We start from the raw sequence: 18,529 nt of genomic DNA, 5'->3' as shown, positions 1-18,529 counted from the left end.
GGGGGGTTAAATTGTAAATTTTACACCCCCATCAACCATTTCGGAGAGACCATCACCACGTGCAGGCTCATCGTCATCAGTAAGTTGACACATCTTGTCTTAGAGATTGTCTTTCCACACAACTGTGTCAGACACTGGGCGTTTTGGCTGGTTGGTGGGTGCTCTGGTGAGGTTTGCTTCTTTTGTCCTATCAAACTTCTATCATCTTTATCTCCCCTCCTTCTTTTTTATGTTTGTTACTCTCTTGTAACACCTCTAATCTTCGGTACTTATATGACCTTATTATGTTGCAAGCGCCGTAAACCTCTTACTGAAACTAAACGAAAAAACACTGGGAGGTCATAGTTCATTGTTTGTCATTTCTCTCCAGGCGAAGAGACAGTTGTGACGGACGAGGTCCACAAAGAGACCATCGAGATTGACCGTAGCCCAGAGCAGGTCATGGAAGGACCTGACCACACAAAGGTCACAGAGGTCATCGACGTGGACACGCTCATGCAGCCAGAGCCCAAGAGAGAGACGTTCGAGATTCAGATCGGCCTCCCCCAGCAGCAGCCGACAACGACGTCCACCACGGTGGTACAGGAGACTTCCACCTTCACACAGGTCACACGCGAGTTCGTGGATGACGTTCCTGCCGTCACCGAAGGACCATCCACCCAGACCACTACCACCACCGTGACCGCCAGGAAGGACGAAGAGCTTGCTCCCATAGAGCTCCGAGTTCAAGTCCCGGTGGGACCCCAGGAGGAGTTTGTGGACCACTACACAGAGGCGACACGGACCATCACTCAGGAGATCAAGTCGATCCCCGTGGCAGACACCTCCCTACCCGAGGAGACTCACACGGAGACGATTGAGATCACCACCCAGCAGCCACAGCCGATGGACATCCCCATCACTGTGTCGTCCACCACCACCACACAGGTCTCACAGACTGTCGAGGCCACCAGAGCCGCCGCTCAGCGCATCGAGGTGGAGATCCACGAGACCACGCTACAGAAACAGCCACAGACCCAAGAGATCCAGGTGGCCATCGGCAAGGTCAGCACTGCCGACATACAGGTCAAGGAGGTTGCTCCGGACAGCGAGGCTCCCCGCCCCAGCGAGGATAGGATCGAGGAGACACGGACGACCATCACGAAAGAAACCAAAGTGATTGAGATCAAGAAACCCGAGCCGGAACCTCAGAGGGAGGAGATTCAGCTGACGTTTGCTGTCGCTGCCCCCCAGCCCGAGGAGACGGGTCAGATAGAGGAGACTGTGCCGGAGACCACCTCCCAGGAGGTAATCCAGACCAGGGAGGAGACCGTTGAGATGACCTTCACGACCTCTGTGGTTGAGGAGGTCACGGAAGACAAACCCGAGGAGCGGCCAGAGGAGGTAGACATGGAGGAGACGGAGGTGAAGATCCCCTTTGAAGAAACCGTGGAGGTAGAACAAGACACTGTGGAGAAATCTGTGGTCCCCAGCGAGGTGGAGATTTCTGTACAACTCCCTGAGGCCCCCGAGGAGCCGCTGGAGGAAGAGAAGCCAGAGAGTACCGTGGAGGAAGTGGTGGACACACAGGTGGTCAGCTCTGAGGTGTCCGTGGTCCCCACTGAGGTGGACACTAGCGTGACGGAGGAGCGGTCAGAGACTGTGGAGAAAGTGGAGCTGGTCATCGAGGCCACACAGCCCGTGGAGGAGGTCACCGAGACGGAAGTGAGCGAAGTGGAGATGCTCATCCAGATGCCGTCCGCCGTGGACGAGATGGTGGAGGAGAAACCCGCGGAGGTGGACCGTCCTCTAGACGAGCAGGTCACAGAGACCAGCGAGACGATCGTGGTGAGTACATCGGAGGTCACGGCCGACCTGACCCCTCAGGTTCCGGCGGAAGTGGAGTTCCAGCTGGAGGTCAAGCCGGAGGAAGACGTGGAGGAGAAGCCCGAGGAGGTGACCACCACGGTCAGCGAGACGGAGGCTGTGGTCACTCTCGAGACTCAGATCCCCGCCCCTCAGGAGGAGAGCCAGGTGTCCCAGGTGACGTCAGAGGAGACGACCTTCACCGTGCAGGTGGGTCAGCAGCCAGAGGTCACCGAGGTTCCCCAGGTGTCTGAGGACACGACAGAGGAGATCACCCTGGAGGTCCAGATGACGGAGGAGGAAGCCATGACGCCGGAGACAGTCACCACAGACATACAGGAGACCACGGTCACAGAGACAGAACAAGTCCTGGAGTCACACAAAGAGGAGATCGAGCTTCAGATTGGACAGAAACCCGCGGAGACCACGGAAGAAGTTCAGTTCTCGATCCAGCTCCAACCGGACCAGACAGAAGTCTCCCAGATGGAGATCACCGTAGACTCGAGCACGACAGACAAAATCGAGCTGGAGGTGCAAGAGGAGCCCATGGAGACGGAGACATTTGTCTCTGAAGTGGCTGTGAGCAAAGATGAGACAACTGAGAGCCACAGAGAGGAGCTCAGCTTCCAGATCCAGGGCCAGCCTCAGGAGATTCAGCCCGTGGAGCTGACTCTACAGGTCCAGGAGAAGCCGGAGGAAGAGATTGTGGTGGAGACGCAGGCCCCAGAAACGGAACAGGTGAGAGAATAGCACTCTTAGAGGGACACATGTCCACGGAATAGAGGCTGCAGGATTGGGTTGTTTAGGGGTTGTGGGTTTTTATTACTCAGAGTTTTCCTCATTTGTCAGAAATATCTGCTCTAGTTCTCTTTATATTTATTATAGCAAATCGTTCTAGTTGGACGTTGGTTTTCGGACATTACTGAAAAAAAAGAACTTAACTAGATCGTTCAAATCCTCATTGAACTCAATTGAAAATGTATTTAACGGTGACGGAATTCAGGAAGACATGATGTTACAATATAAAGTTACATTGGTTTAATATTTCACTACTGAATGCGTCGAGACTGAAATATATTTATGATTAAATACAGTAAATTCAAAGTTGAACCTTGCTTCTTGCTAGTTCTAAGAAATAATCTCTCTTCCTTTTTTTCTTGCATATTACTCTCCAGTAAAACCTCTAATCTTCTGCACTTATATGACCTAATTATGTTGAAAGTGCCGTAAAATTAAGAACTAACTACTGACGTGTTTAGTTATTTCTCAAACCTGTTCCTTTCCTCCCCACTTGCCCACAGATTATTCTAGTGGCTGACGAGAGCCAGGGACGCGCTCCCGAGTTCACGTGGGGCCTCATGTCGCTTAAGGTCATGGACGGAGAAGAGGTCAAGTTTCGTTGTGAGGTGAGCCACATTGCTCGGTTTGTCTGAGCCCTTTACCCCAATGTTCCTTTCTCTCTCTGTGTTCTTGAGCCACATTGCTCTGTTAGTCTGAGCCCTTTACCCCAATGTTCCCTTCTCTCTCTCTGTGTTCTTGAGCCACATTGCTCTGAGCTTTTTACGCCAATGTTCTCCATCTCTCTCTCTCTCTCTCTCTCTCTCTCTCTCTCTCTCTCTCTCTCTCTCTCTCTCTCTCTCTCTCTCTCTCTCTCTTTCTCTCTCTTTCTCTCCCTCCCTCCCTCCCCACCTCTCTTCCCTTTTTTCTGTCTCTTACACACACACACAGCCTTGCCTTACACACAAAAAAAACACCCATGAACTACTCACGAACGATCTATGTCTCCCCCATCCACCCACCAGGTGACCGGCGAGCCAATGCCGGAGATCTCGTGGTACCATGACGACAAGATCATCACGGAGAACCAGGACTTCAACCTGACATATGACGTAGAGAGTGGTGCGTGCACGCTGCTCATCGCCGAGGTCTTCCCGCAAGACGCTGGCGAGTACAAGTGTGTGGCTGTCAACCCATTCGGCGAGGCCGTCACGCGCGCCTATCTCGAGGTGGAATGTAAGTCAACATCAGATCAGATCAGATCAGATCAGATAAATAAGATGAGATAAGATAAGTAATATACTGGCACACATCTCGAGGTGGAATGTAAGTCAACATCAGATCAGATAAAACAATATTTCGTTTTTTGATCAATTCATTTACCTCCTCCCTTGATCTACACTTCGTCTACAGTTGGATAAACGTTTAGTAATCAAGTGTTAACTAATTTTTGCAAGTGTTGTTTGACGAAACATTCTCTGTCCCAAAGTACTTAACTGCAAACACAGCCTATCCTGCTCCAACAGCCAAGGGCAAGAGACTATCGCCTTACAAACTATTGCTTCCCGTGTTCCTCCTTGGCTTATTTATACATGATAATGATACTGTCCAAGACGTTCACCTTTTAAGACAACCGTGTTTCTCTTTGACAAATGGTTACGAGTACATGTACTGATGTTTCAATGTCTTATGTACTGATGTTTCACTGTCTCTGTTCCCTATCCCCACCCTACGAGTACATGTACTGATGTTTCAATGTACTTATGTGTCAGTGTCTCTGTTTCCTATCCATCAGCCTACGAGTACATGTACTGTGTCAATGTACTGATATACTGATGTGTCAATGTACTGATATACTGATGTTTCAGTGTTTATGTACTGATGTTTCAATGTCTTATGTACTGATGTGTCAATGTACTGATGTACTGGTGTGTCAATGTCTCTGTTCCCTATCCCCAGCCTACGAGTACATGGCAGACACTGAAGAAGCCTCTGACTCCATGATGTCCTCTCTCGAGCCCTCCTCCCCGAAGCCCACGCCGGCAGACTCGGACACCGAGGCCCTGGCACACACCCAGGAGTTCGTGGAGGAGATCCAGAAGCTCCAGGAGAAGATCGCCACCGAGCTGACGGAGGCTGACGACCAGGTGCCTGACGAGGATGTCGTGGACTCCCGCCCCGTGGCGCAAGCCGAAGTGGAGCAGGAGCAGCCGGATGTGGAGCAGACGGTGGAGATCGTGGAAGAGTCCACTGACGTCGTCACAGAGACGCAGGAAGTCGTGGAGTCTGGCGAGACAGAAGTGGAGGACACAGAGTTCCAGGCTGACTCCGTGGTGGAGGTTCCTCAAGTAGAGGAGACCAGCCCGGCTGAGGAAGTTATGCCTGAAGTGGACGAGGCTCAGACCTCGGAGATCGTGGTCCAGTTCGAGAAACCTGACCAGGAACAGCCAGACAGCTACCAGACGGAGGTTGTCGAGGAAGTGGTCACTCAACCAGAACTGACAGAAGTCACAGAGTCCGAGCAGGCGGAAGTTCAGCCGTCCGAGATCCAGGTGGAGCTGGCGGAGACAGAGCAAGAGCAGCCGACAGAGTACCAGACCGAGGTGTCTATGGAGATTGTGGCTCAGCCTGAGATCTCCGACACCGCCGAGTTTGTCCCCGAGGAAGTGCAGCCCGCCGAGATTCAGATCGATCTTGCGCAACCCGCGGAGGAACAGCCCGAGGAGTACCAGACACAGGTGGCTGAGGAGGTAGTGAGCCAGCCCGAGGTCTCTGAGACCACCGCGGTGCCCACTGAGCAAGTCGAGCCCTCAGAGATTGTGGTGGAGATTGCTCAAGCCGATAGAGAGCAGCCGGAGGAGTATCAGACAGAGGTCTCCTTTGAGACTGTCACTCAGCCGGAAGTGGAAGACACGACGGAACCAGAGACAGAGGAAGTCCAGCCGTCGGAGATCCAGGTGGACCTCACGGAACCCTCCCAGGAGCAGCCTCAGGAGTACCAGACGGACATCACCGAGGAGCTCATTGACCAGCCAGACGTCCAGGACACCACAGAGGTAGTCACCCAGGACGTCCAGCCCTCAGAGATACAGGTGGAAGTCGTCGAGGCCGAGAAAGAACAACCTCAGGAATATCAGACCGGAGTGACCGAGGAAGTGGTCAGTCAGCCAGAGGTGAGCGACACCACTGATGTACAGACAGAGGAAGTTCAGCCCGCGGAGATAGAAGTTGAGCTTGCTCAACCAGAACAAGAACAACCTGATGAATACCAGACTGAAGTTATCGAGGAGGTAATCACACAGCCTGATATTTCAGAAACTACCGAAGTGGTTACCGAAGAGGTTCAACCCTCTGAGATCCAAGTCGACATTTCTGAAGCGGTCAAAGACCAGCCCGAGGAATACCAGACTGACGTCACCGAGGAAGTCGTGGCGCAGCCCGACGTGTCAGAGACAACAGACACAGAGACTGAGGAAGCCCAGCCCTCGGAGATCCAAGTGGAGCTCGTGGAGGCATCAAAAGAGCAGCCGGAAGAGTACCAGACTGACGTCACCGAGGAAGTTGTGGCTCAGCCCGATGTGGCTGACACCGCAGACGTCGACAAGGAGGAGTTGCAGCCGTCGGAAATCCAAGTGGGAGTTTCTGAAGCGGCCCAGGAACAGCCTGAAGAGTACCAGACTGGACTTGTGGAAGAAGTCATCCCACAGCCAGACACTGCAGACACTGCTGAGGCTGAGATGGAAGAGATTCAGCCCACAGAGATCCAGGTGGAGGTTTCTGAAGCTGTGAAAGATCAGCCCGAGGAATACCAAACTAGCGTCACTGAGGAAGTCGTGAGCCAACCCGATATTTCAGAAACTACCGAAGTGGTGACCGAAGAGGTGCAGCCCTCTGAGATCCAAGTCGACATTTCTGAAGCTGTGAAAGATGAGCCCGAGGAATACCAAACTGAGGTCACAGAGGAAATCATCACGCAGCCTGAAATCTCAGACACCACGGAAGTAGAAACTGACGAGGTTCAACCCTCGGACATCCAAGTTGAACTTGCACAGCCTGCCCAAGAGCAGCCCGAAGAGTACCAGACAGGAGTCACCGAGGAAGTCGTCACTCAACCCGATGTGTCGGAGACCACGGACGTGGAGCTTGTGGAGGTACAGCCCACAGAGATTCACCTCGACATTTCCGAGGCAACGAAAGAGCAGCCTGAGGAATATCTGACAGAAGTGGCTGAGGAAATCGTCACCCAGCCTGATGTGACAGACACGACAGACGTGCCGACAGAAGAACTGCAGCCGTCTGAGATCCAGATAGAGCTGGCCGAACCTTCCAAAGAGCAGCCTGAAGAATATCAGACTAGCGAGACGGAGGAGGTGATCGCTCAACCCGAGGTCACAGACACAACGGTTGTCCTCACCGAGGAAGTTCAACCGACCGAGATCCAGGTGGAGCTGACCCAACCTGCACAAGAGGAGCCCTCCGAGTACCAGACAGGCGAGACCGAGGAGGTGGTCTCTCAGCCTGACGTCACAGACACAGCCGTTGTGGAGACGGAGGAAGTACAACCGTCCGAGATCCAGGTGGACCTGACCAAACCTGAGCAGGAAGAGCCGGAACAATACCAGACTAGCGTCACGGAAGAAATCGTATCTCAGCCCGAAGTGTCGGAGACCACTGAGGTGGAGCTGGGCGAACTGCAGCCTTCAGAGATCCACGTGGAAGTCTCTGAGGCCGCCGAGCAACAACCCGAGCAGTACCAGACAGGAGTCACTCTCGAGGTTGTGGATCAACCCGAAGTCTCCGAGACCACCGAGGTCGACAGCGAGGAAGCCCAGACTTCAGAGAGCCACGTGGAGTTTGCAGAATCCACCCTGGAACAACCTGAAGAATACAAGACCGAGTTTGTCCTGGAACAGGTCGGTCAGCCGGAAGTGTCTGACGTCACAGCTGTGGTCACTGAGGAGGTCGAGCCCTCCGAGATCCAAGTTGAACTCGCGGAGACGGCGAAGGAAGAGCCGCAGGAGTACCAGACCGACGTGGCTGAGGAGATTGTCTCGCAGCCCGAGCTGTCAGACACCACGGAGACAACGACCGAAGAGCTGCAGCCCTCAGAGATCCAAGTGGAACTTTTAGAACCGGCCAAAGAACAGCCGGAGGAGTTCCAGACAGAAGTGTCCGAGGAAGTGGTCAGCCAGCCTGAGGTAACCGACACAGACCAGGAGGTGCCAGAAGAAGTGCAACCGTCAGAAATGACTGTCCAACTCGAGGAGGCTGAAAAGGCTCAGCCGGAGGAAAGCACAACTGAAGTAAGTGAAGAAATTCCTGAACAACCAACCGTTTCTGAGATTGTCGAAGTAGATAGCACAATCGCCGAGGAACAGCTCCAAGAGTTCGCTGAGGAGTTCGCCAAGAAGGTCATGGAGGAAGTTCGGGAACTGCAGCCACAGGAAGAACCAGTCGTCCCAGAGGACGTGCCCGTGTTGGAAGAAGAGACCCCGGACCAGGTGGAAGAAGAGACCCCAGACCAGGTAGACTCCTTCGTCTCGGAGGTATCTCACGAGGTGGTCAAGGACACTGAGACTACTATCACATCCAGCATCACCTTCGAGACCACAGCAGACGTGACCGAGAAGTCGGAGGTCGAGCTGACCATCCCTGCCAAGCCAGAAGAGGAAGAGGAGGTGGTCACTGTGACGGAACAGCTGGAGGTAGCCGCGGAAGAAGCCGAGGCGCCGCGCTTCTTGACCACTCTGAGAGAGATCACGGTGATGGAGAACACCAAGCTGGTGCTGGAAGTCGTCTACACGGGACGACCTATGCCAAAGGTGAGACACTGTTGACCTTTCGTGACCTCAGTGCTTTCTTTTCCTATCTATATTTCCTATCTCTATTTCCTATCTCTATTTCCTATCTCTATTTCCTATCTCTGTTTTAAATGACAGTGAAAACAGTTCATAACAAAGAGTGGGCTTAAGAAGAAGTCACATTTTCAATGCTTTACAAAAATGGAGATGGGACAAGAAAGCACTGAGGGTGTGCTTTTGCTCTGACTGTACTCCCTTTCCCTCTTTGGAAACAAAACAACACTTTCTTTTACTCTCCCTTGATAGAGAGTCGTCAATCTTTCTGTTGCCTCCCATGTTATAGAGTGGTCAATCTTTCTGTTGCCTCCCATGTTATAGAGTGCTTAATCTTTCTGTTGCCTCCTATGTTATAGAGTGGTCAATCTTTCTGTTGCCTCCCATGTTATAGAGTGGTCAATCTTTCTGTTGCCTCCCATGTTATAGAGTGCTTAATCTTTCTGTTGCCTCCCATGTTATAGAGTGGTCAATCTTTCTGTTGCCTCCCATGTTATAGAGTGGTCAATCTTTCTGTCCCCCTCCCTTGATAGAAAATCGACAATTTTTCTGTCCCCCCTCCATGTTAGAGAATCGTAACATTTCTGTGGCCCCCCCCCCCATGGTACAGATTCGTCAAACTTTCTGTCCCCTCACCCCCTTGGTACAGATTCCTCAATCTTTCTGTCATCCTCCCTTTGGTACTGATTCATCAACTTTTCTGCCCCCCCCCCCCCTCCCACGATAGAGATTCGTCAATCTTTCTGTCCCCCCTCCCATGATAGAGACTCGTCAATCTTTCTGTCCCCCCTCTCTTGATATAGATTCATCAATCTTTCTGCCCCCTCCCCCCTCCATCCCTCACCTCAGGTGGTGTGGTTGGTGGACGACGAAGAGTTGACTCCGGCCGAGGACCTGGAGATAGTGACAGAGTCCGGCCGCTCCACTCTGACCATCCTGGAGACGTACACGGACGACGAAGGCTTGTACAAGGTGGAACTCACCAGCCAAGTCGGAACCTGCGTCTGCTCTGCTTACGTCACTGTCAAACGTAAGTTGCCTGGTTTGTGCACTCTTGGTTTGCGTCTGGTTCTGATAGGCATGCACACCCATTTGTATCTTGCGAGTCGTCAGAAAGATGTATCTTGAAATGAGCAGGGGGGAACTCGGTACAGTTTCGAATACGTCAGGCTGTGGGATGGAATAGAAACTAGTCCGTTTGCTGAAGATAATGGAAAACATACAGGTTGTGATTATATTAATTGATTGTTCTGTACAACAAGAACAGCTAGGCTATGACGATGTGGTGTTAGCTGCCTTAAAAAAACTATGACCCAGTGATAGAAGCTGATGTCCTGAGTAAAAAAAACAACAAATATAATATTATTTATGTCCAAGTCTACTGGAGGTCAAAAATGGTTTGTAAATCAAATGCAGTAAGGCCATGACGTATTTTAGCGTAGCAAGGGTCATCAGTCTTTTTGGGAGTTAGAAATTATAGCAATGTTGGCTTGGAATGCTTTGTAAATAGGTGACATTATTGCAGGGGGTAAGAGAGAACGATATTACGTCATTGATAATTCTGAGTTTCGTTTTAGGGAAGACAAAGATAAGCTAGTGCTGAGTAGGTCCGAACTCCCATATCTATCCACCCACATCAACTCTAGGTAGCGCTGGTGTAGGGTAGCTGGAGTGATCATGGGTGTGCATGCCTCGTTTCTTATTGACGTCAATGATTTTCCTTTTGTTCGCATTTGTGCACTCTTTTCCATGTTCTATCCTTTGCGTGGGGGACACTCGTCTTCACTGCATTCATTTTTGGGCTGGGTACAAATAACCAAAGAAAAGTCTTCCTCGAAGATGTTGACCTGTTTTCTTAAGTAGTAATTTTGAGGTTGGAGCTGTTTTGTTTAAGAGAGCTAAAGTGTCCCCCACGCCTCTGGTCTTCTGTTTAGATAGTCTGTCAGTTACTTTAGTCAGTAGATTGGATGGAAGTTTGTTTTATTAACTGTGCAAGCTTCTTTGCTAGATGTTTTTAACGTTTCTAAACCCGGTTTAGTTTTGCACTACAATTTCAGTGACACCTTCACTGGCACATAACCCTTTGAAGAATACAGCACACACGTTTCACTGTGATGTATTTTGGAAGAATTATACGTTTTGTGCAAAAAGTTATGTTTCAGGGAGTTAAAAATAAAATGTCAACTCTGAGATTTAATATGTTGTACAATGTTTGTAATTTGAAAACTATATATTATAATTATATTATGCAAATGTGCTCTGGCTGAGCTGTGTGGTGTGATAATGAGTCGCTGATCTGTCCCCTGTGAAGTCTTGTCTGTCCATCTCTCAGAGCTTGTGCTTACCATAGTCTCTCTAGTGTCTGTCTGTGTGGGTGTGTCTGTTTCACACCAGCGCGCCGTGTGTGGATGTTGGATCACCGTGCCGTGTGCTTTAGGATTAGTCAAGGTGTGATGGGGCCAAGATGAGTCGCCTTACGTTGTCTACCTATTTTAGTGAAGCTTTCTTCGTGGGGATTGAGGATAATATATTTTTTGGCATCATTTTTCCAATTCCCAAAGCTTTATACAACGAACAAAATAAGGCTTGCTCTGATGTTCTCTCTAGCTGTAGAATGCAACAAATGTCAATGCTCCCAGAGCTTCTCATGTTGCTGTCACAGTCCAAAAACATTTTTAACAAGCCAGTCTGTTCAGTTTAGCTTTATTAAGTACGTGAGACAGAAGTAACTGAAAGCTGATCTAAAATATAGGTACGTGACGTTTAGGCGACATGGCCACCCTCCACCTTGGTCACTGCACACTTTTCGTATGATGGAAACTGTTGGAGACCTACCTGTGTATTGTTTCCATTGTGTTTCTTTCTACTCTGCTACCCTCTCGTCTGTGTGTGATGACGTGCGCTGGCAGTTTCTGGGTGGCGCTCGTTTAGTGCTGAGGCTGAGTTAGAACCGCTGGCTTTGACTGTGTATTTGAAGGAATGCTGTTGTTTCATGCTGGATCTATCTCTCGCCTCGCACAGCCGCAAATCACAATGACATGCCCTTCGCGCCTGGACGCCTCCAGCCATTTTGTTGTTTTCATTATTATGACCCCCCTGTGCGGAAGATGAGAAGAAGAACAAGGTGAAGTTTTCCACATTTTCTAGTGTATTCTCCTGTTTTTTCCTGTCCTTGTCATTCCAACTTTACAAGTGGTGCTGGTTCTGGACTTTTTTTGCATTCATATCCGTAGATTTCTGTTGTCGTCTAGTGCACTTTAATACAATTACGTAACTTTCACGCACTACTCAGTATTGTAGCACTCAGTACACCATTTTATTTTTTTATGCTTTATAAACTTAAAAAAAAAAAGAAAAATAACGACAAAGAATTGCAACCTAGACTATATTATATTTTGTTTTGGCTTTTCATATGTTAATTCTGCATACATTTTTAATGTGAGTTCGTTGTATTAAATGATTCAGCAGTTATATCAATGTATTTTTATTTCACAATTTCTTTTTCCTTTTTTTTTTGGTGACGGTCAGTAGTTTTTTTCATTTAAAGCCTCCAAAAAGCTTACACATTGGCTTTTAGGATTCAACAATTAGAGCTTAAAACCACATCGTAAAGTTCAGTAATGTGCCGTCTTGTGTACGAAAAGTGCTTAGATCACGTGACCCCCGTGTAGTCAGAGGCATCTTCGAGAAGTGCCGCAGTTGTCTAGACGTGTCCCTCACCAAACCCTGGCTCATCGTGAGTCTTTTAGTCGGAAGTCTTAAGGAAACAGTACTGTAGATTTAGACAGTCACACTTGACCACTGTCGTCATAATTCTATTGTCCAGATATTCTCTAGTACCACATGTAACATATTTTCGCCACCCACTCCCTCGTTCTGACTTTACCCCCCCACCCCAAACTCCCCCTCTGGACCCCCCCCCCTTTTTTCCCCCCCCCCCCCCCCTTTTTCCCCCCCCCCCCCCTTTCCCCCCCCCCCCCCGGAAAAAAACATATTCCCAAAGAACCGTACCCCCTCCCCCCCCCCCCCCCCCCCGAAATAATTTAATTTTCTCTTGACTACGCTTTGCTGACAATAATTTTCAATGAAACCCTGCTTCGGGTGACGTGTGTTAATTCTAAACTCGTTAACAATGCCCAATAATGTTCCACTCTATTCTTCCATCATTTTCTTCAATGGGTTCATGGCCGGTTGGGTTTGTTTAACTGCCTCAATAGCTGCAAGGTTTGTTTCTCATTTTCCAGAAGAATCGTTTCTATTTATTTACTTAATTTGATTGATTGATTGATTTATAAATTTATGGTTTGAGGGGGAAAACGATTCTCGAAGACTGTCATTTTTCATAGTGCATTCAACAGAAGAACAAAATGTAGTTTCTGGAATATTTAATCTATCAGACACCCTCAACTATGCACATCTGAAATTAAGTGAAACTTCGTTTATAATATTCTGCTTCTTCCGTTTCAAGTCAGAAAATGTCTTTTAGAACTAACCGTTCAAACTGCTCCTGTTGATCTGGAAACATGCACAGCTACTGAGGCTTTTCTTTTACTCACATTCACCATAATGTATCAGCCATTTGCTCCCTCCCTCCCCCCTCCTCCCCCCCCTCCCCTTCCCGCCAAACCTCCATCAACGTGTTTCCCTTCACCCACCCACTCTTAGTCACAAAAAGTCACAGTTACACCACAAAGTGCCTGACTCATCAAAAACAACAGATGTATCATATTGACAAACGCGCAGCTGGGATCTTGCTTTTTTCTTGTGCATCACTACAGCTCTTTGGTATGTCTCGATTTATAAACGATTTATTGTACACCATATCAGTCTTGAGCGACAACTCTTGCATAACATGCAGAAAATTAATTCCGCATTCTCGATTTTTTAAACTGAAATATCAGTCACTAAAACAAACAACAACAAACAAATAAATAAAAAAACAAATAAACAAATAATTTTAACATTTTGATTTCCCTTCTCCACTCCCCCATTCTTAACCTAAAACCAAGCGATTTGATTTGTAGACCTAGACTCTTGAGTTGTCGTCTGCGTCTTTTCTTTGTTGATGTTGCACCCCCTTTGGTTGTTTTCAGGCTCTGTTTGTTCTATATAACTGAGACACAATCATTCCCAGCATTTACTGACACGAACAAACCTTTAAGAGGACAGTTGTGGTTGGCTGTTGGCTACTTCTTGGTCCCTTGCATGTCAGATGTTGGATGTTTTTAAGCACTGGCATGAGCATGTTTTTATGGTTTGAGTAAATGTTGTGAAGCGTTGTATATAAATGTTTCATATTCTTATAAATATGGTATTATCCAATTATCGTAGCAGTTTTAATGAAAACGAAGATAATTAAATGTAATTTGCTTCGTACTATATCTCGAGGCCATACATTAAAGTGTAAGACTTTGCTTGAATGTACTTGCTGTGTAAAACTATACGTAAATTGTTGCTCGCTTATTGTGGATACATAAGCAGCTTGAAGCATTTAGCATTATTGTAATTATATTCCAAAACAAAGTAAGGGATTGTATGAGTACAGAATTAATTATGAATTTTGTTTTTTCTGTACCGCTTTTAGCTGTAGGTGAAGCTCCGGAGGAGGAGCAGCCGACATTCAGACAAGAGGTGAGCATAGTGACGTCAGAGGCGCCGGGTCCCGAGCAGGAGATCCCGGCGCCCGATGACGTCACGGAGACCGTGTACACGGAGACCTTGGAGTTCACCAGAGAGGTCGTCGACACAAAGGTCACGGAGGAGATCCAACTCTCCCCCGCCCCGGAACAACCGCAGGAAGTCGAGTCGGAAGTCCCGGCTCCTGCGGAAGTGACAGAGACACAGATCAAAGAGACGATTGAGGTGAGGAGAGAGGAAGCTCCCGCGGAAGAGGTGCCGGAGACCTACACGCAGGAGCTAGTGATTTCCCCAAAACCGCAGACATCTCAGGTTGAACTTGACATCAGCTCGGAAGAAACGTTTCAGCAGACGTTGGAGATCACCCGACAGGAAACGCAAGTAGCCCAGGAGGAGCGTTTTACACAGGAAATTTCCTTTGATATCACGAAGAAAGAGCCCGAAAGGGAGCACAGTGAAATTCAAATCACTTTCGATAGACAACCAAAAGAGATTTCTGTTCAAGAAATCGAATTTGATGTGAACTCAGAGCAAACATTTGAGGAGACGTTGGATATCGATAGAGAAATGGTCTCTGAAGTAGCCGAGGTGCAGCAATTTAAACAGGAGATTTCGTTCGATGTTTCTAAGCAAGAAACAAAGAAAACCGAGATTCAGTTTCAGATGGACACGTCAAAAACCGTCATTGAGGAAGACACGATTGAAGTGCTGGAAACGACCGAGGAAGTGGTCGTGGAAGAAGCTGACACAGAGGAGGAGGAAGAGGAGGCGCCAGTCGAGGAGACGACACAGCTAGATGTGAGCCAAGAGGAAATACCATCACAAGAAATTGTTGAAATTACAAAGGAGACTCTTGAAATTGATGAATTGAAACCATCTGAAGTGGAGGAAGTTGAAGAAGTTATTGAGACATCAGCGTTCAAAGAAGAAATTGAAATTGACATCAGAAAGCCTGAGGTTGAGACGACAGAGACTCAAAGGGAGACAATCGTGGTGGAATTTGAACATCCTCAGGAGGTGGAGACTGTGACAGAGGTCACAGAGAGCACCACGGTGGAGGAGACCACAGAGACAGAGACTGAGCAGCCCCGGGAAGAGACGATTGAGGAGCAGAGGGAAGTTATCGTCGTGGATTTTGAGGTTCCTCAGGATGTCGATGAGGTGCAAGAGGTTCTGGAGACTACCAGGGTGGAAGAAACCCCCGAGTTTGAAGTGGATCAACCGAAAGAAGAAACTGTGGAACAAATCCGGGAGACTATCGTCGTGGAGGGAGAGAAACCACAGGAAGTTGAGGAAGTCGAGGTAACCGTTGATACAGCCGTCGTGGAAGAAACGACTGAGGTTGAAGTTGATCAACCCAAAGAAGAAATCATTGAAGAAACCAAAGAAACGATTGTTGTGGAAGAGGAAAAACCACAGGAAGTGGAAGAAACGAAGGAAACAGTTGAAACATCCACGTTCCAAGAAACAATTGAAATTGACTTTGAGAAGCCTACAGAGGAAGAAACTGAAACACATTCTGAAACGGTGACAGTCGAGTTCGAGAAACCCCAAGAGGTTGAGCAGACTGAGGAAGTTGTGGAAACGTCAACATTCCAAGAGACCATTGAGTTTGACGTGGAAAAACTGCAGGACAAAGAGACAGAGATCCACAAAGAGACAATCACAGTTGAGTTTGAAAAGCCTCAGGAAGTAGACACAGTAACAGAGGTAATTGACATCTCCACTACAGAGGAGACCGTGGAAACTGAAATAGACAAACCCCAGGAGGATATCATCGAAGAGGAGAGGGGAGTCATTGTTGTGGAATTTGAGAAACCACAGGAAGTTGACGAAATCCAAGAGGTTGTTGACACCACACCGGTTGAAGAAACGCCTGAGTATGAAGTTGATCAGCCGAAGGAAGAAACAATTGAAGAAACGAAGGAAACGATCGTGGTGGAGAAAGATCAGCCCCAAGAGGTGGAGGAGACTGAGGAGACCGTGGAATCTCCTTCTGTGGAGGACACAACCGAGGTGGAAGGAGATCAGACAACACAAGAGGTGATTGAGATCATCAAGGAAACGGTCGTTATCGAAGAGGAAATTCCACAAGAGGTTGGTGAAACTCAGGAGGTGGTTGAAACCTCAACTTTCCAAGAAACAATTGACCTTGATTTTGATAAGCCGACCGAGGAAGACACCGAGGTGTACAAAGAAACGATTACCGTTGAATTTGAGGAGCCTCAGGAGGTGGAAGAAACAGAAGAACAGGTAGAAACGTCAACATTCCAGGAGACCATTGAGTTTGACGTGGAAAAACTGCAGGACAAAGAAACAGAGATCCACAAAGAGACAATCACAGTTGAGTTTGAAAAGCCTCAGGAAGTAGACACAGTAACAGAGGTAATTGACATCTCCACTACAGAGGAGACCGTGGAAACTGAAATAGACAAACCCCAGGAGGAGATCATCGAAGAGGAGAGGGGAGTCATTGTTGTGGAATTTGAGAAACCACAGGAAGTTGACGAAATCCAAGAGATTGTTGACGCCACACCGGTTGAAGAAACGCCTGAGTATGAAGTTGATCAGCCGAAGGAAGAAACAATTGAAGAAACGAAGGAAACGATCGTGGTGGAGAAAGATCAGCCCCAAGAGGTGGAGGAGACTGAGGAGACCGTGGAATCTCCTTCTGTGGAGGACACAACCGAGGTGGAAGGAGATCAGACAACACAAGAGGTGATTGAGATCATCAAGGAAACGGTCGTTATCGAAGAGGAAATTCCACAAGAGGTTGGTGAAACTCAGGAGGTGGTTGAAACCTCAACTTTCCAAGAAACAATTGACCTTGATTTTGATAAGCCGACCGAGGAAGACACCGAGGTGTACAAAGAAACGATTACCGTTGAATTTGAGGAGCCTCAGGAGGTGGAAGAAACAGAAGAACAGGTAGAAACGTCAACATTCCAGGAGACCATTGAGTTTGACGTGGAAAAACTGCAGGACAAAGAAACAGAGATCCACAAAGAGACAATCACAGTTGAGTTTGAAAAGCCTCAGGAAGTAGACACAGTAACAGAGGTAATTGACATCTCCACTACAGAGGAGACCGTGGAAACTGAAATAGACAAACCCCAGGAGGAGATCATCGAAGAGGAGAGGGGAGTCATTGTTGTGGAATTTGAGAAACCACAGGAAGTTGACGAAATCCAAGAGATTGTTGACGCCACACCGGTTGAAGAAACGCCTGAGTATGAAGTTGATCAGCCGAAGGAAGAAACAATTGAAGAAACGAAGGAAACGATCGTGGTGGAGAAAGATCAGCCCCAAGAGGTGGAGGAGACTGAGGAGACCGTGGAATCTCCTTCTGTGGAGGACACAACCGAGGTGGAAGGAGATCAGACAACACAAGAGGTGATTGAGATCATCAAGGAAACGGTCGTTATTGAAGAGGAAATTCCTCAAGAGGTTGACGAAACTCAGGAGGTGGTTGAAACCTCAACTTTCCAAGAAACAGTGGACATTGACACCGAGACAGGAACCGAGGAGGAAATTGAAGTCTATAAAGAAAAAATCACAATTGAATTTGAGGAGCCCCAAGAGGTGGATGTTTCGGAAGAGACTGTGGAAACTTCCACTTTCCAGGAGACTATCGCTTTTGACATCCAAAAACCTCAGGAGGAAGAAACAAAAGAGCAAAAAGAGACTATCACTATCGAATTTGAAACACCACAAGAAGTGGACACATTTGTGGAAGAAGTTGAAATGTCTACTACAGAAGTCACAGAAGAAACAGAAATCGACAAGCCTCAGGAGGAGACAATTGAAGAAGAAAGAGGGGTCATCGTTGTCGATTTTGAGAAACCACAAGAAGTGGAACAAGTGGAAGAGGTAGTTGATACTGCTGCTGTTGAGGAAACTCCTGAATATGAAGTGGATCAACCAAAGGAAGAAACCATTGAGGAGACAAAGGAAACTATCACTGTGGAGAAGGAAATTCCACAAGACGTGGCTCAGGTTGAAACTGTTCTAGAAACATCGGTCGTTGATGAAACTCCAGGGATGGAAGCTGAACAGCCTAAGGAAGAAACAGTGGAAGAAACGCGTGAAACAATCACTGTGGAGGCTGAGCAACCCCAGGCTGTCCAGGAACTTCACGATGTGGTTGACACAGCTGTTGTGGAAGAAACCACTCAGGTTGAAGTTGATAGACCTCAGGAAGAGACCATCGAAGAAACCAAAGAAACGATTGTTGTAGAAGAGGAAAAACCACAAGAAGTTGAAGAGACTGAAGAAGATGTTGAGGTCTCCACTTTCCAAGAAGGTATCGAGATTGAAATCAAGAAACCAACAGAGGAAGACACAGAGGTGGTCAAGGAAACCATCACTGTTGAGTTTGAGAAACCACAGGAAGTGGAGGAAGTTACAGAAATTGT

General features: G+C 48.0%; 1 protein-coding gene across 1 annotated transcript in view; it reads left to right on the top strand.

The window, feature by feature from the left end:
* LOC101846321 (titin) overlaps window positions 1–18,529 on the top strand; it is a gene marked incomplete at its 5' end in the record, with an annotated part of 63,900 nt that overhangs the window by 24,319 nt on the left and 21,052 nt on the right. Inside the window, 6 exon segments of the mRNA XM_035973218.1 lie at window positions 371–2,583; window positions 3,147–3,251; window positions 3,648–3,858; window positions 4,582–8,444; window positions 9,327–9,507; window positions 14,062–18,503. Of these exon segments, the coding sequence (XP_035829111.1) occupies window positions 371–2,583; window positions 3,147–3,251; window positions 3,648–3,858; window positions 4,582–8,444; window positions 9,327–9,507; window positions 14,062–18,503 (11,015 nt within the window).

This window comes from Aplysia californica, unplaced genomic scaffold (genome assembly GCF_000002075.1).
Source record: "Aplysia californica isolate F4 #8 unplaced genomic scaffold, AplCal3.0 scaffold01064, whole genome shotgun sequence".
Taxonomy (NCBI): Eukaryota; Metazoa; Mollusca; class Gastropoda; order Aplysiida; family Aplysiidae; genus Aplysia; species Aplysia californica.
The sequence above is the reverse complement of the archived record's forward strand: the minus strand, read 5'-3'. Positions and strand labels throughout refer to the sequence as shown.